This window comes from Amphimedon queenslandica, unplaced genomic scaffold (genome assembly GCF_000090795.2).
Source record: "Amphimedon queenslandica unplaced genomic scaffold, v1.1 AMPQUscaffold_13254, whole genome shotgun sequence".
NCBI classification, from domain to species: Eukaryota; Metazoa; Porifera; class Demospongiae; order Haplosclerida; family Niphatidae; genus Amphimedon; species Amphimedon queenslandica.
This window is the reverse complement of record NW_003546510.1, coordinates 78,868-98,818: the sequence shown is the minus strand read 5'-3', so window position 1 is coordinate 98,818 and position 19,951 is coordinate 78,868. Positions and strand designations below refer to the sequence as shown.

Genomic DNA, 19,951 nt, shown 5'->3' with positions numbered 1-19,951 from the left:
ATGCCATATTCATTTTCGTCATTTAGTTGCTCATCCTGAGACTCAACCTACATAGGTATATTACTAAAGTAACTTTAGCCCAATACCCAATAAGTGGTTTTTTCGAAAGAAAATGAATTATATTTTGTGAAATGTATACTAAAATTCCAATTTGCAGATTTTAATTACATGAATTCTACCACATGTGCCATGTGGGTACCAGATTAAATTGATTTTCGGGGATTTTATTTTTGTAAATCAGGACTGAAGGAAACCATGAAATTTACAACCCTAAAAACCACTTTTATGGTAGCCTATGGTTAAGGTCATGTAGCCCCACCCACGCACATGATTATGGACTTTATGCTCATTAGTCATTACACAGTTAAGCCTGGTTCACAATATTACGCTAGTCCTGACGTTATGTTGACGCTGGAATCATAGATATACAAACACATGGATTGGAAACGGGTGAAAAATTAGATGAGGAGGCGTGTTACGCTTACGTAATTGAGTGGGTGTAGTCATAACATATGGATCAAAATGGCTGCCTTATAGATGTAAAATTACAAACCCTGTTTATTGAATATTTCTTGACTCTATAGTATCACTGACACTTAATAACAATTCTATAATGTAAACACTAATAGTTGGAACCAAATAATAGATGCATGCATAGTAAGTTTATTAAAAACAATCAATAAATGGCAGTATTCTTCATGGCAGAAACAGCCTTAAAAATATCCACAGGAACAACACAGTCACTTCATTGTAGCTCATTACATTGGAGAGTTTCCTAGGGAACTGTACTAATACCACAGATTTTCTTCATTAGTCGTCATGAAGTTGCGAGAGGGAGAAATTCCACCGTGGGTCCGATTATTCTCGATTCCTCAATAAAACACAGCCTAAGCGAGAAATTAAGATAAGAAACACTCAGTACATTGGATAATAGCCACATCAATCCAAAGGTCTCATCATAATAGCTGTTGTGATATCAAGGTAGAAGCTGGAGGGAGAATAAGATCTCAAATACACTAAAATTGATACATTCCAGATAGTACCAGTTCATAAAATACCTTCAAAAGAGAACTTTATGCAGCCAAAGTTTTCCTAGCCCGAAGACTTCTCAAATCTTAAAAAGTCATTAGACAGTTGATTTTCTCAAGACTTTTCTGAAGAATATTCCTGACTATCTATTTTTAACCCGTAACACGCCTAGGTTTTTTTCCAGTTGTAGCCTCTCCCATTGAAATGTTAGGTGAAATGATCACGTGATCCCCACCGTTTCCAATCCATGTGTTTGTATATCTATGCTTTGACAAAACATAGATAATAAAGTAGTTCCTTTACTCTATTATCTATGGACAAAATAAGATTTATGAGCCACGCCCAAAAATCGAATCTATAATTTATTATTTTAAAATTGAAAATGCAGCTAAAAATATAATAATGCAAAAATAAGGTCAACTTTACTAACAGCTATTTTGACTAATATGCTATACTACTATACTAGTGTTTCAAAGTTTTTCAGCAATATCACTGAACCCATTCTCTTTTAATTTATCCTTCAGAGCATGCCTAGTAGGCTTGTCTGTTTGTTTTTCCCACAATAGGAGCATCAACATCATTGCCTTCTTCCTGCTATCCTCATCTTGTAGACTACTCAAGTCAGGGAAATTACTTTCATCAATGTTCAGTGTTTTTTTAAAGGCCTCAAATTCATATTTGCCTGTAATAATGCCAGAAATGTCTTGAAAGCTCAGTAGATCATCTAAAAAAATAATCATAATATCAATGAGCTGTAACTGAGTTGATGTAGCAGTAAATTAACATTATTGATTATTATTATATTATTAATTATTGTACATGTATTTGGTAGATTCTAGAACATTCATGTGGACTTTCTGTACACTTCTAGGCAATTCATTTTTGTAATCACTCTGTATGTTTCTAGACTGTTCTCTGTACTATATAAGGCACTCTCTCTTGTTCTCTCTTGTCTTTTTGTTGTCCTTCGTTGTTGTTAGTTCTTTGTTAATCATTGTCAATTCGATTATTACAACATGAGTTAACACTTACTTTCACTTGTTCTTGCTTCGCCACCTTTGCTTAACAAGTCACACTACATGAAATAAAATACACAATAATAAAACCACAACTAATGAGTAATGACACATAGATAACTATTTTATTGTAAATAAACTTGCTCCTTAGTATGCTATCATTATACCTGTTTTGCTGCTTTGCTCCAACATAATCTGAAATTATTTTCAGCTGAACAAGCATCACAGAGCTGAGGCTCACAATTGTGATAGAGAAAATGACATCCACCTTCAGGAGATGCACAGGGAACAGCAAAACTGTATTTGAGGTCACGTATCGTATTAATTTTTCTTTGGAGACATCTACAGGAACCAGTAATTACTTTTTTGCATGCTTTAACTGTTGCTGGAGATGAGAGTATGTCACTGGAGCTGTTCATTATTCTTAATCTTGTCTTGCTTCCTTTGTATACCATTTCTATTGAAATAGGAGGACCACTCTCAGATTGGAATAGAAATCGTGAGATGTTGCTGTAGTCTGTAGCAATAAGAGCAGCATCTTTGTTATTATCCATGATGGCATAGCTAATGCAAGCCTGTACATTGGCTGGGAAGTTGACACTCTCTATCTCAATGAAAGCATAATCATTCTCCTCTTCTGGTGGCGTATATTCTGCACGGGTTCTTGCTAATGGTAAATAATAGTGTACCTCATCAGGTTGCTGCTGATCATCAATGAGGATAGACTTCCCACTTTTAATTTTAGAGGCCATTGCAATTGTTGTAAGAACTGTCATAAAATCATCAGCACTCTCTGGATGCTTGCAAAAAATTTTTTTGACAGAAGATTCTGATATGATCCCATACTTCAACAGATTGGCAGCATACGGTTCTTTTTCCTGAGGATAATAAAGCTTGTCCAGGTACTGAGTGAACTCCCAAATATTGACAATGACAATATCTTCAACTTTTTCATACTGAGGCATGTAGAGGATGCTTCCAAAATCTGTGAATGTTTTTAAAAAATTATCAATCTCTTTCTTTGTCATCTCCAGCTCTATTGCTTTTTGTATAATGAAACTCTTACGCAAAATCATAACTTTTGCTCCTTTACTGTCAAGTGATACCACTAGACTCCTCAAGATTATCCATCTGAGGGGAAGGAGTAGGGTACGCTGCTTGTACTTGTATTTAATCAGATCTTCCATCTTCTCTCCAAATTTTTCTATGGATCGTTCATCATTGACATCAACCTCTAACCAGTTCTTTAGAAACTGATCTACATTCTGTGATTCTGCTTGCTTGATGATTTTGTTTTTGACTTGATCCGCTATCTTGGGATCTTCAAGCGATTCTGCTTGATTCACTACCTTGGGATCTTCAAGCGATTCTGCTTGATCCGCTATCTTGGGATCTTCAAGCGATTCTGCTTGATCCACTATTTTGGGATCTTCAAGCGATTCTGCTTGATCCACTATTTTGGGATCTTCAAGCGATTCTGCTTGATCCACTATCTTGGGATCTTCAAGCGGTTCATTTCTTGTTGCAACCATAACAGTTGCATTTTGTACTTCTTCTTCCTGATTACGCTGTTGCTGAGTGTAACCAACTGTAGCAAAATGGAGGAGATACGTGAGTCGTGACCTTTTCTTCATAACTAAAACATCATCTTTTCTTTCTTCATAGCGCTCTGAATGTAGGTCAGCATACTCATCAAGATTAGGCCCGTCTCTATTCATTGAAAAGAAAGCAAGACGAATGTGCCGATGGCAATGCAGCAGCATCATAGCTAAGAATGGGTAGAGAGCCTTATTGACACCAACGTCGATTACATTAATAAAAGAGACACCATCATGAATGAGGGTCAGCTTGCCAAGGTCATCTTTAATGCCCTTTAGTAATTCTTTAGTCTTGTTCTGCAACCATCGAATGTGCTTATCCATGACAGATTTTGGTGACTGGCTGGTTATTTCAAACTCAATATCTGCTACATAATATGGGTTTCGGCGAATGAGACCACAAAGAGTTGAAAAAATTGCTCCATATCGATTGGTGGCAAAGGACCAGGCAAATGTATGCTGTGTACTACCAAGAGCACATAAATCATATATTGACAGACACTTCTCATCTTTCTTTCTGTTTAAATAATGATCAATTTCTAATTCTGCCCCATCCTTTAATTCTATCTTTTGTTTAAGAACTGATTCCAAAATTGTTGTCTTTCCACAGTTAGGTAAACCCATGACTGCTACAAGACTTGTCGTCACTGGAACCTTTTCATTGAGAATGAGCCTCCAAAATACTTCATGGGATATCTTCTCCTCTAATAATAAAATATGCATAACATTGATCGACTAGAATTTCTTTGTGCAAAGTGATAGGTGTGGTAAACACATGGTAAAAATAGCAACAATAATAATACATCAGAAAAAGGTGACAGGTAGAAAGAGATAGGTGAATTTTATAATGGTAATTTTGTGCATTGTGTCATTGAGCATGCTCAGATTGAAACAAAACGGCCATTTTATGGCAATATCTTCGTAGAGTTGCCAATTACCATTATTAATTCTTTGCCAATAACTTATCTTTTTTGGCTCTAACTTGTTTGTGTGATGCAAAATAGATTGTTTTCATTCCAAATATGAATTTTGGCTAGCACTGCCCAGCAATTATTTCAGGGTTTCCCATAGTGCTCATGCAGGTCATTGGATTTTAAAGTTGCTCAAAATTTGACAAATACACTGGGTATTTTTCAAAAATCCCTGGAAAATATTTTCCATTTTTATAATTTTTGTAATACACATACATGTTTTTTGTGCTGTATGGAAATTTTGAGCTGATTCAAAAAATCGGATTTTTTTACAAATTTTTAAAGTTACTCAAAAAATTGGGCCGAAGTCCCTGTATAAGCTTGCCAGTGGTGGATATACTGTTCACCCCATCCCTACCCCTTGTTCTATAAACGTGGAACCTAATAATAACGTTAAGGTGTGTGGCGATAATCAGAAACTTATGCTATTTAGTAGTCGAAATGCCATGTCCTGCGCCCATACAATGGCACCAATCAATTCCCAAATCCCCCTATCATTACCGGCATCACCATAACAAATGCATGTGCCATCATAATCACATTATATAATTGGTTGCTCCCCAACATTGGCCCTGGCACGGATAATTCCAATTTGATTAACTTACTAACCCCCTAAATAATAAGTACAATGTCCCGATGTCTTTGTGGTTTGTTGATTACAATCATCTATTGTATAATAGTGAGTGGGCGTATCAAAGGCACCGCCTGTGGTTACAAATGTGATGTAACACAGCTTTCCAAAAATGACTTATGATTTCTTCTGTTACATTATACATGTTCTTATGTTATGTAGCAAGTTTGAGTTGATTTTGATCAAAATTGATTTAAAAGCTGCCCCAAAGCCATGTACTTGTGTTGACAGCATCGTGCTAGCTTGACAAGCTAACACGATACTGTCAACACAAGTACGTAGCTACTGAAGCTAGTTTTGCTTAGCCACCTCCCTGCTTATCATGAAGCTCATGCTATTAAGTTACTTCACTTAGCATGCTTTGTGGGAAACCACGATTAAGTTATACAAATTTTGGCACTAATCATAGAAGACCTACTAAGTGGTTTGATAAGAAGCGAGACAGGTATATCCTCAACGACATCATCAAAATCACTTGTTTCCTGGTAAACATACTCCCTGCCGTCGCTTGTTAGAAACCGAGAGCCACCTTCATCAGCAGCAGGACTAACGGCAACTGGTTCAGGTTCAGTTAGATAATCATCCTCTAAGTATGCATGTACATTAATTAACTGATTATAAGTGTAAAAGCAACTTACCTCTGTTGTCAGATCGGTTGTCAGCCATTGATTGATTCTTTCCCAAAAGTCAAAACATGAAAACAAAATAACTAAATTAATGAATTAATGATTTAGATTTCCACACCCAACACATTAATAACGTAAATACAGGAAATAAATAAATAAAGCAGCCTAAAATCAATGAATTAAAAGAATTTTTATTGTAAATATGTAAAGCTTTAAAGGCGCACTTCAAGCTCAGTCTTTAATCCCTTGCAGTTCCCTATCCAGTGCATCAGCAACATTAGGAATGCTACCAATCCATCATTCTTCACTTTTATATTATCCCAAACTTCCTTTTTTTGTTTGCAATAATATTCAACAGCTTCAGTTGACTTTTGTCATGCACAATCCTTTCTGACAACTTAACTACAAGATTGGCTAACTTGGAGGCCTTGAAAGAATCTATAAAAATATAAATAACAATATCATACATGCATGTACTACGTAAAAACATTTTCATTAGTATGCATAAGTATTGATCAATTTAAAAGTTGGTTTCTAGGGATCTTGCATCTGCTACTGCTATATGAGAAACTGTTGTGTTTTGCTACAAAACATGCATCCATTAACTCAATCATTATTATTATTATCTCCATAGGTGTTGTTTATTCACAGTATAATCAGTCGTAACCCAGATAACTTTAATGGTTGCTATAAAAATGTCATTAAAAATTGAAAATTGCTCTATAAATTAAACCTGTATCTATTTTTCAGTTCACACACATACATGAGTTTATACTATAATTTAGTAGAGTGCTACTTGTGGGGTCGTGGCATTCCTATTTCCTCCAATTTTTCTTCCAGAAGAGAAGCGTTAACACATTTCTTCTCCCAAGCCAACAGGATTATCATGGCAGCTTTCTTTTTGTCACTAAGATCCGGAGGTGCTTCGATTTGTAGTACTTTAGCAAGTCTAGATACATCTATATCAGATTTTTCAAGCCATTCTCCAACTTCAATAATTGTGTTAGATCCTATTGGATCACCTATAGGGAAATTAATAAAATTAATGTGCACAATTATTAGTCAAACGTGACTATGAGGCAATTCTCGATTTAAATTTTTTTGATGCGCATACATTTACATGTTCTAATGTTGTATAGAATAGAAAGTTAAATACCCTGTAGTATAATAGTACAGGGTCCTTGGTCCAATTTTTGAGGAACTTAAAAATTCATAAAAAATTAATTTTGATCAGAATCAACTTAAACTGTCTCAATTATAAAAATAAAGAATTCTCTCCTAGTAAATTTTGGCCATTTTTGATGAAATACCCTGTACTATAGTACCGTGTCTTTTGCCTGATTTTTGAGTACCTTTAAAAATTCATTAAAAATCCAATTGTAATTAGAATCAGCTCAAACTTTCTACACAAAATTAGAACATGTATATGTATCATAAAAATTATAAAAATGGAGAATTTTCTCCTGTCAATTTTGGCCATTTTTGATACAGGAAATATTGATTACCATTCTCAGCTATCTTATCAGCACTGTGCTTCAATTCTCTACACTAAAAGCAAAAAATACCAATTATAAACATAGGTATAGTACATTGTATATCTACCTTTTTCGCTGCTTCAACCCAGCATGATCTAAAGCTATTTTGATCGATTGCCTCTAAACAGGTACATTCCTCAAGCTCTTTATTGCAGTAGAGTGTGTGTCGTTTACCCTTCTTATGGCCACATGGAATTGTAACTTCGTGTCTCAAGTCTCGAATTGTATTAGCTCTTCTACCCAAGCAGTGACAGAAAGCATAAAAAACTTTTGTACACGCATCAACTACAGACTCAAATGTGGTGGCGTTAATATTGTGTCATACTAGGAGCCTGGATTTCTGTCCTTCATAAATCAAGTCAATTCGAACACCAGGAGTACTGCCCTTAGATTGAAACTCAAATTTTGTGACGTTTGAATATTCAATGGGACAAAGAAGAACATCGTCATTCTCCTTCATTACTCCTTGACTGATGCATGCTTGAAAATTAGCCGGAAAGTTAACGCTCGCTACTTCAAGGAAAGCACAATCATCATCATTCTCCGATGGGNTGTAGTTATCACCACTTTTAGCTGAAGGAATATAGTAGTACACACCAGGCTCAAGGGGTGCATCATCAATGAGAATAGATTTCTCACTCTTTATTTTAGCAACCATTACAAATGATGTCAGTATTTCCATTAAACTGTTCACAACATCAATGCCTAACAATGCCTGAATAGACTGGAGTGAAATGATACCATACTTCAATAGACGCTTGGCATCTGGTGCCTCAGGATTAGGAGGATAGAACAATTTGTCAAGTAACTGAGTGAATCCATAAATATCGACAATGACCAGATGCTTGATATCTTCAAATTGAGGCATGTATAGAATGCTACCAAACTCAGTGAAGGCAACGAGAAAATCTTCCACATCTTTTAGATTCATATTCAGATGAGCGGCTTCTCTGATTATAAAATCTTTATGCATAATAATAGCTTTTGAATTGGGCTGATGGGAAGATTGTGGGTTTAGTGACGAAACGAGACTACGCAATATGATCCAACAAAGAGGAAGGTCAAGTTTGTACTGATCGACCTTTTTAATGATATCCTGAAGAGTCTTACCAAGGCTCTTTAAGGTACCTGTATCCCTCAAATTAACAAGCTCCCATTCCTTCAGGAACTTGTCAACACCTTCATTCTCTGCTTCCTTTAATATTGCTTGCTTTGCTTCTTTTACAGAGTCTTCTTCAGGCGCAGTGACAGCATCAGAGAAAGTGCTTCCTTCTTTTGTAGCAACCATTACTGTGTTGCATGCATCAATGGCGTCAGGATCATTTTTCTTATAACCAAGAGTACCAAAATGGAGGAGATATGAAAGTCGAGACCTTTCTCTCATAACTATTTTGCTATCATTACACTTGTCATAACGGCTATGAGATAAATCAGGAACCTCTTTAAGGTGAGGAGCATCTCTATCCAATGAGAAGAAAGCAACACGAAAATGTCTCTTGCAAGACAATAACATTATCGACAGAAAATCATAAATAGCTTTATTGACCCCAACATCCATGACATTGATGAGCGAGATACCATCTTGAATGAGTGACAGCTTCATTCTTTCCTCTTTGATCTTTCCCAAGTGATTGCTGACCTCCTCCATCAGCCATTGAACGTGCTTATCAACGAATGATTCTGGCTTTTTCTTAGTTAACTCAAAAACAGCTTCAGTAATTGAAGAATACTGACGTGCAAGAGAGCAAATGATCGAATTAATTGCACCATAGCGATTAGTGGCAAAGGACCATGCATACTCGTCATGTGGCAAGCCACCAAGCACGCACAACTCGTAGATTGAGAGACACTCGTTGTTTCTTTTTCTTTTCATGTAGTCGTCAAAGCTAAATGTTAACCCTTCTTTTAGCTTTATAAACTCTTTAAGCATCCCCTCTATGGCTGTCGTCTTTCCAGTGCAAGGTAGACCCATGAAGGCTACTAGGCATGTGGTCACTGGAATTTTCTGATGAAGGATGACATCCCAAAACTTTCTTTGAGTGATTACTATAACAATGGAATATTGGATAAAATGATTTACATGCATTTTGGAACCAAGTCAAGTTTAAAAATGAGACACAAAATTGATTACAGTTTTACGATTAACACAAAAAGGGGGAGAACAATTTTATACTCACAAAACAATCATAAGTTGTTTCAAACTTACTTTCTGCATCTTGTGAGTGTACGTCAAGTGATATGATAATATCCTCAACCAAAGTACCACAAAAGCTCTTAGTTTCATAATCAAAACTCTCATAGCCAGTACAGAGATCAGCATCGGACTGTCTGGCTCCTATTCCAGCATTGGCATCAAATGGAGTGGGATTCTACGAGGGGTTTTGTTGATAGGAGAGAGGATCAGAATCAGCTTCATGTTTGTGATCCTGTCCTGTTGGTGCCCGGACACTGTCAACAACATCTACATGTATGCTGTCTCCAGATACAGGCTCAGCTTTTATGCTATAAATAAAACCATTATTATTTTGCACGGAGTAAAAGCTAGTAAAAGGTCACCTTGTTATGTTGTCTCTTCGGTCTTCCCTCTCCATAAAGGCGACAAGGCGTGGCTGTCTACATAGGCGGGGCTCAAAGGAGTATTTTACAGCTTACTCAACTTTTTTAATATTCTTAAGGTGTTTATCTGTTTAAACATATTCATGAAGACATAGTTATGACAATTGGTATTCTCCATAGCATTCATATCATTAACATCAAACAGAATTATTCATGAATGGTTTAAAATAATAACAAGTCTATTTATCAATAAAAATAATAACAAGTCTATCTATCAATAATTACTATTAAAATTAATCCAACACATAGTCTAGCAATAATGTAGAAACAGTATAGATATAGTATAACAGTATAGATATGGTATTGTAATTATTTGAGTTAATATACATCACTTTTCATTTCAGTATCCAGTTTATTGGCAATATGAGCAAATCCACTACTTTCTAATATAGTTTTTAGTGCATGCTTAGTTGGTGTTTTTGCCTGCTGATTTTCCCAATGTAGGAGCATCAGCATCATTGCCTTCTTTTTGCGCTCACTATCTTCTGGATCAGGAAGCAAAACATCTTTGATGTTAAGTGCTTCTTTCAAGGCATCAAAATCATACTCATCAGTAACGAGACCAGCAATGTCTTGTAATGTAAGTGGAATATCTGTACGACAAGTTTCTTTTAATCTTGCTCCATCATCTTTCTTTAATTTTTCACACTACATAAATTAACAAAGCATGAATATTAAGGTTAATGAAAAATGAGTGTATAGATCTAATTCTGGTGTTGCTAATTACCTTATTTGCTGCTTTACTCCAGCATAATCTGACATTATTTTCAGCTGAACAAGCATCACAAAGTTGAGGCTCACAATTGTAGTAGAGATAATGACATCTATCAGGAGACTCACAGCAAGGCACAGCAAGACTGTATTTGAGGTCACGTATCGTATTAATTTTCCCTTCAAGACATCGACATGAAGCAGTGATTACTTTGTAACATGCTTCAACTGCTGCTGGAGATGTGACAATGTCATTGGAGCTGTTCATTATTCTTAATCTTGTCTTGCTTCCTTTGTATATCATCTCTATTTCAATAGGAGGACCACTTTCAGATCGGAATTGAAATTGTGAGACATTGCTGTAGTCTGTAGCAATAAGAACAGCATCATCATTATTATTCATAATGGCATTGCTAATGCCAGCTTGTACATTGGCTGGGAAGTTGACACTCTCTATCTCAATGAAAGATAATCATTCTCTTCTTCTGATGGTGTGTACACTTCACGAATTCTTGCTAGTGGTAAATAATAGTGCACTTCAGGCCAAAGAGGGTTCTCATCAATGAGAATAGACTGACCACTTTTGATTTTTGAGGCCATTGCAATAGTCGTAAGAACTTTCATAAAATTTTCAGCAAATACAACAGGATACTTGTAGAAGATTCTCTTTATGGATGATTGTGATATGATTCCATACTTTAGCAAATTGGTAGCATATGATTCCCTTTTCTGAGGATAGTAAAGTTTGTTCAGGTACTGAGTGAACTCCCAAATATTGACAATGACAATATCTTTAATATCCTCATACTGAGGCATGTAGAGGATGCTGCCAAAATCTGTGAATGTTTTTAGAAAATTTTCGACTTCGTCCTCTCTCATATTCAGCTTTTCTGCCATTTCTATGATATATTTCTTGGACAGGATAATTGCCTTTGTTTCAGTACTGTCCAGTGACACGACAAGACTCCTCAAAAATATCCATCGAAGGGGGAGCTGTATTGTGAGCTGCTCATATTTGTTCTTGATAATATCTTCCATCCTCTGACCAAATTCTTTATTAATGGATTGGTTGTCATCAATATCAATTACTATCCAGTTCTTTAGAAACTGGTCTACACCTCTTGATCTTGCTTGCTCAATTATTTCCTCTTTGGCTTGATCCAGTGAAGGTGTGCTTCCTGTTGCTGGACTTTTCCTTGTTGCTATCATAACAGTAGCATTCTCTGTTTCTTGTTCATGCTGGTCTTTTGTGGTGTAACCAACCGTAGCAAAATGGAGGAGATATGTGAGTCGTGACCTTTGCTGCATAACTAATACATCATCTCTTCTTTCTCCATAACGTTGAGATGGTAGGTCGGGTTTCTCACCAAGGTTAGGCCCATCTCTATTCAATGAAAAGAAAGCAAGACGAATGTGTCTGCCGCAAGAGAGCAGCATCATAGATAAAAAGTCGTAAAGAGCTTTGTTGACGCCAACATCCATTACGTTAATAAGAGAAACGCCTTCTTGAATGAGGGTGAGTTTGTCCGAGTCATCTTCAATTTTCTTAAATAAATCTTGAATATTAGCCATCAACCATTGAACATGTTGGTCAATGACAGAATCTGGCTTTCGATTTCTGAGTTTAAACACAATTCTTGATATGATTGGGTACTGACGAATGAGACCACAAAGAATTGAAAATATTGCTCCATAGCGCTTGGTGGCAAAGGACCAGGCATACATGTTATGCCGTGAACTGCCAAGAGCACACAGCTCATATATTGACAGACACTGTTCATTTTTCTTTCTTTCAAAGTAATGATCAATTTTTGCTCCATCTTTCACTTTTACTTTTTGCCTCAGAATAGATTCTAAAACTGCTGTCTTTCCAGAACTAGGTAAACCCATCACTGCTACAAGACTTGTTGTCACTGGAACTTTTTCATTGAGAATGAGTCTCCAAAAAACATCATACGAAATCTCCTCATCTAAAAATAATTAAAAAAGAGTTAAACAAAAAAGTGAAACTAGAGGGGAAATGCAGGGTTCCCCACAAAACATGCTAGATGAGCTAAAAAGCACAATACATGGCTCCTGAAGCAACTTTAAATATTCATAAAAATCAAATTTTGATTGGAATCAGTTACACAACTTAAAAACATCTATCTATACCAGAAAAAAAAACAATAAACTTCATTTTTCTTTTGGAAAAATTGGCTGACCCTGTACTATAGTACAGGGACTTCGGAGCAACTTTAAAAAATCATAAAAACTCCTATTTTGATCAGAATAAGCTCAAACTTGCTACACAACATGTATATGAATCAAAAAATTTGTCAAAAACCTTGTACTATAGTACTGCCAATTTTGAGTAATTTTAAAAATTTGTCAAAAATTTAATTTTGGTCGGAATCAGCTCAAACTTGCTACATAAAATACATGTACATAATGGATAAACACCTCCTATGGGAGTTGGAAACTGAGGGCGAAGCCTATACAAATTCCAGAAACACCTCATAGGAGGTGTTTATCTGCTTTAAACATATTCATGGAGGCATAGTTATGACAAGTGGTTAATTAGGTCACACTTGTTCAGAATGAAGAATTTCCTCCTAGTCATTTTTGAAGAAATTTTGCCAATGTCTCTGTACTATAGTAAACTGGGCTTCGGCCCATTTTTGAGCAACTTTAAAAATTCGTAAAAATCTAATTTTGGCTGGAATTAGCTTAAAATTTCCATACAGCACAAAAACAGGCATCATTATGTATTAAAAAGTATGAAAATGGAAAATTTTTTTCTCCAAAATTTTTGAATAATACCCTATACCGTATAGTGGAAAATTTTCATGGCCCAAAATTTCTGCCTGAAAATCAATTTTGTGGCTTTAATTTTTGTGGTCTTCTACATTTCGGCCATCTTAAACCATATAGAATCGATTTTTGCAGATTTTAATTTCGTGGGTTTGAAAAAACATGAAACCTATGAAAATTTTGGGCCACGAAAATTTATGCTATACGGTATATTATACATGTAGCTGCATGGTATTTTGTCAAAATTTTGAGCAAATCATTTAAAATCTTATTAATTCATAACTTACCAAGTGGCCTTGCTAGGAGTTTAACCTCCAGTGTAACGGGAATATCATCAAGAGTACCAGCAAATTCACTATCATCTTGGTATGAACCAAAGCCCCCGGGAACAAATTCAGGTTTACTGTCATTGTCAGAGGGACTGGTCTCTTCTGGTTCTTGCGGTTCATAGAAAGAAGATACATTGTCACCAGATAATTCGTCACTGGATTTAGCTTCGTCTCTACAAAAGATGTAAGCGTAGGCAGAACATGAAAACTTGCAAAATCTTAAAGTTTTGCCTACTTCTTATGTGGGTTTTTAGATGTCATCTTATCAAGTTCACCTCGTCTTTGTGGATTATTACTTATTAGATCTACGCCCATTATTTACAAATACGCCCACTAATAATAATTTGATAATCTAATTATGATAATAAGCAAAACAAAAAATAATTTTTAAAAAGAATTATTATTAAAAATAATTATAAAAATATATGGAGCTCTTTCAGAAGTTCATCCTTCGATTTTTTGTGCCTCTTCATCCACTGATCAAGCAACACCGCAAATGCCATCCACCCACCACCAGTCTTGACTTTAATATCATCCCAAATTTCTCGTTCTACTTTTAACTGTCTCAACAAACTCAACTGACTCTCATCATCTACAAACTCTTCAGATAGCTTTACTGCAAGACTAGCCAGCTCCAAGGAATCTGAAAAAATACATTATTAATATTCAGTTTCACAATTAATAGCATTGTGTATTTTTCATAAGTTATATATATTTGGGAGCAAACATTGATTTGATAACTGTCGTTATACCACGACAGGAACTACCATAACATCATAAATACCTTTCGTTGTCCCTAATTCTTTTCCATCACTTTCAATAAGCTATAAATTAAATATACATTATAAAAGAATAAGACTCTTAAAATGCTTATACCATTTTAGAAACAGATGATTCCCAATGTTCCCGCAAGGAAACGGGATAAGAATCACTGGGCTCAACTTCACTGCATTTTTTGCATGAAGTGTTCTTGTCATTTTCCATTCTGTGATACTGATAGATGAACTGGTGATCATCACTCTTAGTACAACGCAACAAAAAATAATACGTTAAATCATCGACCGACTTCTTGACATCTTCCATGGCAGCAGTGCATGCTTTGACTACCAATGGGAAAGCTGTTTTGTATGCTTCTGCAAAACGACCGTGTTCCAATCTCAGCTCCACAATATCTTTATGGTCAATTATGGTAACATCAACGTGCTTCTCTTTACTGTGATGTATCCTGATGATCGAAGTATTGATGTGTAGGCAAGGAACAAGAGAGCAATTGCTGTATTTGAGGAAATGACGACTCAAAAGAACTTGAATATTCCCAGGTACACATGATGTGTACTGGAGGTAGAGAGAATAAAACTGAGGACCATTGGTTGCTTTTGAAGGACGCATGCTGGGAATGTAGAACGAACGATCTGCTTCAATAAAGAAACTATTACTCTTCACTTTGGATGCGCAAACTGGAACAGCGAAACAAAAAGACTTCAAGAGGGTCTTAAACATTCCAGAGTCTAACTTCTCATCTTTTGCTAACTTATCAATGGCTCCTTCAGTAATGAATCCATAGGAACTTGCTTTATCAAGAGATTGGCCACAATCAAAGACCTTGTCGAGGCAATCAGTGAATCTCTCGATATCCAGCAGGACAATATCAGTGTAGGAGGGGATGTAAAGGAGACTGGCAAAGCTTGTGAAGGTGGTCAGAAATGCTTCAACTTCACTGGAATCTATACCAGCACCACATGAAGTGGCCAATTTACTGATATCACTTCTAGTCATAAGTGATACATTTAAAGCCTGGAGAAGGCTGCGTAGAAAAACCCACCTTACAGGTAGACCCGTAACATACTTAGCCATATTTCTGACAACCATTTTTTCAAGAATCTTCTTGGTCTGTTTCATATCTGAGAGATCGACATCTTCGAAAGTAGCTTTGACGGCACTTTTCTTAAATATTTCCTTGAGATTATCCAATCTCAATGATTGCTGATTACAGGACAGCTGGTGCATGATGATTGGTGGCTCTGAAGTTTCACTTGATAGAGATCTTACAATGTGCTTGATAAACTTCTGTCTTGACACATAAACATTAAGTAAATGGTTGACAGACATTTTGCATTCTTCATAGCACTCAGAATCCAGTGGCTTACACAAGTCAGTACCATCTGCCCTGGATGCAAAAAATAATGGCAGTGATCTCTTGCAATGCTGGCCAAGAAATGGGAGGAAGTTGTATGCTGCTTTGCTTTGACCAATATTGAAGACGTTGAGGAACGTAACGCCGGGCTCAAGGAGATCCAGTTTTTCCTGGTGATTCTTGAGAGCCTTCAGCCTCTTCGTTACTTCATAAAAGAGCCACTCCCCATGCTTGTTCTGCTTCAGATCCTCTTCATTAGCATCTGCTTCATTTTCTGCGATATCCAATAATTTAATTGGAATTTTTCTTAGCTTAAGAGCTTGAAGGAGGCAACAGAGAAAGCAGAGGCTGATACTTGAACGCTTAGTGCCCAACAACCACATGAGATCATTGAAAGGGAATTTTCCCAAAATATTGAAATTAAAAGAAGACAGGCCCTCCTTAGAACACCTTTCCTGTAAGCTGGCAAGATATTGCTTTGCTGTTTCCGATTCTGGATTTCTAAATCGAACAGCTATCTTTAAAAAATCTTGAAATAAATTAGCTTTTCCTTTAGGAGAGAGGCCAGTGAGAGTAGCGACACACATGAGCACTGGAACAGAACTGGTCTTTACCAAATCAAGCAAAAGTGGAAAATCTAACTTCAGTTCTTTTGGTACAGAAAGACCTATATAAATAATATTAATTATATGTAATGAAATTAGTGCAGTCATTACTTCTTGGGATTTCCATGGTTTCCTTATCAAGCCCCAGAGCTTCTTCTGTATTGCTAGTTTGAGATTGTTCATCAAGAGAATCAGAAGACTTTGAGGGAAGTTCTGCTTTAGTAGAAGTCATAGGTTTCTCATCGTAGATCAATCTATTCATTGTGCAACTAATGTTGGATTCTTCTGAATAATGCTCTGTCAAGTTGTCCATGCCAGGGACCATGTTCTGTGGGACAGACTTCATCTTATGATCTAACTGGATAACAGCATGCGACTCTTGACCATCACTCTCCTTAGCTTCCATGTAAATGTCACATTCATTTTCATCATTCAGTTGCTCGTTCAGAGGAGCCTCAACCTACATAATAATTAATCATTATGTACATTGAAGCAAGCTTAACCGCAGCTAGCTAGCTAGTAGTCAGGCGGAGCCTGCCTCTCGCGAAAAACGGAGAGTCAGGTTCAGTACGGTAGCTAGTTTTGTGTCACGGGTGGAGCTGACAGCATGCATATAGGTGGGGCTGAAAATGAGCACCGCCCATACGCGTGTAAACATGACCGTCGTTGTATGTTTAGGCTGTGGTAAAGACTTAAGCAAAGAGAGCAAAAACAGATGTGATCCAGCAGCAGAAAGGTGCAGAGATGTGATAAATGTTAAGACAATAATTACTGAATGGTCAATAAGACTTGGAAGAGACATATAACACAAAGACTTTCCATAGCCAGTGGGTAGCACTATGAAAACATCTCTTCCTTCGAGGAAAGCCTTGATAGCTGCCAACTGCTCCTCCTTTAAGACATAGTTCAGCTTTCTAAACACCATTTCCTTTACATCCATTTTAAAATAATTTATGATAATGTTATTCATGTCTTGTGTGGGTGTTATTTGGGTCATTGTGACTCATTTCCTGCTAGCGCAGAAATCCTGCGCTTGACACAAAACTAGCTACCGTACTGAACCTGACTCTCCGTTTTTCCGCAAGGGGCAGGCCCCGCCTGACTAGCTAGCTAGCCTGTGCTAACCGGGCCCACCCATGATCACCTCAGCTATAGGGTTTGGCGGATTATGCTCTAAAATTGCTCTATTATGCTATGCTGCAATTCTCAGGAAACAGCTCTATTATGCTCTACCAATCAGCTATTATGCTCCCAATTATGCCCATGAATTTCATTATAATAACTTAGCCCCACCCAAAAATGTGAGCCAGTAATTCAATTATGAAGTTCTTGAAAGTATTGTGAGCAATAGTATCTGTTTAAACATGAAAACAGTTAATTTACTGAGTGTAAGTGCCTGTTTATTGCACTTCTCAATCATTTTTTTCAAAATTTTCTATTATAGCTCTATTATGCTCACATTATGCTTATGCTTTTGGGGCCTATTATGCTCAAAATTATGCTGGCATAATCCGCCAAGGCCTACTCAGCTAGCTAGCTCATTAAAAAGCGCATGTGTCCAACGTACCCTAACAGAATCCTGTGTAAATTTATGAGAAGGTGGCTCTTCTAGAGGCTGGGAGCTCACAGCATTAGGAGGATCTACTACTCTCATAGAATTAGAGCTTGCCATCAAGTTGAGACTTGAGCTTACTCTCGCGTAGCTATCGAGGTAGCGAGTACAAAATCCACGCCCAACCCCCAACTGGGGGTTACAAAACAAAAGTTGATCACAGGAAATGAATAAAGCAGCCTAAAATCATGAATCCTGTATATACAGTATTTTTGATAGAATCAATGAATTAAAAGAATTTAAAAATATAGACCTTTTCACGATACGCGACTGGTGGAATGTTAATAAGATGTAAATTGTATTCACGATAGGGTGCGGTCAGATTTCACCCACTGGGGGGAAAGATTATAGCTGTGTCTATGGAGGAGATGCCTAAAAGCTGCTGTTTAGTCAAATGCAATGACTGGTTGGGCAAAAAAAGAGAATTAAAAGTCTTTAGATCCCTTTTAAAGGATGAGGAATGCTGTGAAAGATGGACAGCAGCTGTAAGACGTTGCAAATCTGCCATAATGTTGCTAGAATCTTTACTGAGATTTATAAACTGAAGGAAAAGGCTTGGAATGTAGTCTGGATGAGTTGAGACACTGTCAAGTTCTCCTGCAGATTGATTAAATAAGTGAGTACTTGGACTACATGCAAAATTGTTTTACCAGTATACTGGTTAAGCTCCAGTAATGTACATTACAAATGCTCATCATTTATCATGGAGCTCTTCTTTGCTGCAGTGCTCTCGTCTCACAGCTGCTGCCCATCTTTTACAGCATTCCTTATCATTTAGAGGAAATTTAAAGACCTTTAATCCCTTGTTTTTGCCCAACCAGTCATTGCATTTAACTAAACAGCAGCTTTTAGGCATCTCCACCATAGGCACAGCTATAATCTTTCCCCCCAGTGGGTGTAATCTGACCGCACCCTATCGTGAATACAATTTACATCTCATTAACATTCCACCAGTCGCGTATCGTGAAAAGGTCTATACAGTATTTTTGATAGAATCAATGAATTAAAAGAATTTAAAATTAAACTATTAGAAATTATATAAAAATATTTAAAGCCTTTCAAGTTGCACTTCAAGCTCATGCAGTCTTTGATCCTATGCTGTTCCCTACAGTGCCTATCCAGTGCATATAGAGGTTCTGCGCGAGTCAATTAATTAATGCACTTCCTTGACAACCGTTGCTATCCGCCATGTTGGGTGTCTGAGAGCGCGATAATAGAGCGGTTTCATATGACGTCACAGCATGCGTCATAATTACTTCCGTATGGCAAAATGGCTACTTCGCCATTCATTTGTACAGCGCTATAAACTCTTCTGGCAGGCTTCCTTAACTATGAGCATGGCTAATTCATGCTGTTCTTTCATTTGCCTAAACCCAGGGATGCAAAGGAAGCAAAAATTCCTCGGATAGAGAACCAGTGAAGCGGCCGAAGTGAACACAGCCTTGTCTTGTTACTCCTATAATTATTTCTATCGCTACTTTTCTGCTTACTACTGCTATAACTTTATTCATTTTCTGCCTTGTACTGTATGAAAGAAGTTATAGAAGAATTAACTTTACTGCTGTAAACGAGTGAGGCTCATCAATTTTTGCCATACGGAAGTAATTATGACGTCAAAAGGTGACGTCACTGAAACCGCTCTATTAGCACGTGGGTGTACGTGGTTGCAATGCCTGGACACTCTTGTTGTATTATAAACTGTGAAAGCAGGTCTAGCCTGTCATCTAGCTCATCTTCTACATGAT

The 19,951-nt window shown here is 36.8% G+C and overlaps 5 protein-coding genes and 2 long non-coding RNA genes across 7 annotated transcripts; all 7 read right to left on the bottom strand.

Moving 5' to 3' along the window:
• Positions 1–527: 527 nt before the first annotated feature.
• LOC109584042 (uncharacterized) lies at positions 528–1,291 on the bottom strand. Its single transcript, XR_002185813.1, has 2 exons — positions 1,059–1,291; positions 528–988 (listed from the first exon to the last, which is right to left on the bottom strand). It is a non-coding gene; the product is annotated as an uncharacterized LOC109584042 (long non-coding RNA).
• Positions 1,292–1,385: 94 nt separating this feature from the next.
• On the bottom strand, positions 1,386–6,298 carry LOC109584040 (uncharacterized). The gene is made up of 5 exons (XM_019999601.1): positions 5,884–6,298; positions 5,664–5,831; positions 2,213–4,347; positions 2,062–2,104; positions 1,386–1,753 (listed from the first exon to the last, which is right to left on the bottom strand). Exons 1-5 carry the CDS (start codon positions 5,909–5,911, stop codon positions 1,500–1,502), a joined length of 2,628 nt encoding a protein of 875 aa, XP_019855160.1. The 5' UTR covers positions 5,912–6,298; the 3' UTR covers positions 1,386–1,499.
• A 401-nt stretch (positions 6,299–6,699) lies between these two features.
• On the bottom strand, positions 6,700–9,882 carry LOC109584046 (uncharacterized). Its single transcript, XM_019999606.1, has 4 exons — positions 9,613–9,882; positions 7,474–9,452; positions 7,377–7,419; positions 6,700–6,893 (listed from the first exon to the last, which is right to left on the bottom strand). Exon 2 carries the CDS (start codon positions 9,376–9,378, stop codon positions 7,726–7,728), a length of 1,653 nt encoding a protein of 550 aa, XP_019855165.1. The 5' UTR covers positions 9,379–9,452; positions 9,613–9,882; the 3' UTR covers positions 6,700–6,893; positions 7,377–7,419; positions 7,474–7,725.
• A 359-nt stretch (positions 9,883–10,241) lies between these two features.
• LOC109584048 (uncharacterized) lies at positions 10,242–11,138 on the bottom strand. Its single transcript, XM_019999608.1, has 2 exons — positions 10,750–11,138; positions 10,242–10,670 (listed from the first exon to the last, which is right to left on the bottom strand). The coding sequence occupies exons 1-2, from the start codon at positions 11,134–11,136 to the stop codon at positions 10,341–10,343; spliced, it is 717 nt and encodes a 238-aa protein (XP_019855167.1). The 5' UTR covers positions 11,137–11,138; the 3' UTR covers positions 10,242–10,340.
• On the bottom strand, positions 10,918–14,209 carry LOC109584047 (uncharacterized). The gene is made up of 3 exons (XM_019999607.1): positions 14,091–14,209; positions 13,814–14,028; positions 10,918–12,703 (listed from the first exon to the last, which is right to left on the bottom strand). Exons 1-3 carry the CDS (start codon positions 14,168–14,170, stop codon positions 11,187–11,189), a joined length of 1,812 nt encoding a protein of 603 aa, XP_019855166.1. The 5' UTR covers positions 14,171–14,209; the 3' UTR covers positions 10,918–11,186.
• A 59-nt stretch (positions 14,210–14,268) lies between these two features.
• On the bottom strand, positions 14,269–18,297 carry LOC109584029 (uncharacterized). Its single transcript, XM_019999591.1, has 5 exons — positions 18,162–18,297; positions 16,706–17,054; positions 14,732–16,656; positions 14,640–14,679; positions 14,269–14,498 (listed from the first exon to the last, which is right to left on the bottom strand). The coding sequence occupies exons 1-5, from the start codon at positions 18,264–18,266 to the stop codon at positions 14,269–14,271; spliced, it is 2,649 nt and encodes an 882-aa protein (XP_019855150.1). The 5' UTR covers positions 18,267–18,297.
• Positions 18,298–18,494: 197 nt separating this feature from the next.
• LOC109584036 (uncharacterized) lies at positions 18,495–19,019 on the bottom strand. The gene is made up of 2 exons (XR_002185811.1): positions 18,857–19,019; positions 18,495–18,803 (listed from the first exon to the last, which is right to left on the bottom strand). It is a non-coding gene; the product is annotated as an uncharacterized LOC109584036 (long non-coding RNA).
• Between the last annotated feature and the right edge of the window lie 932 nt (positions 19,020–19,951).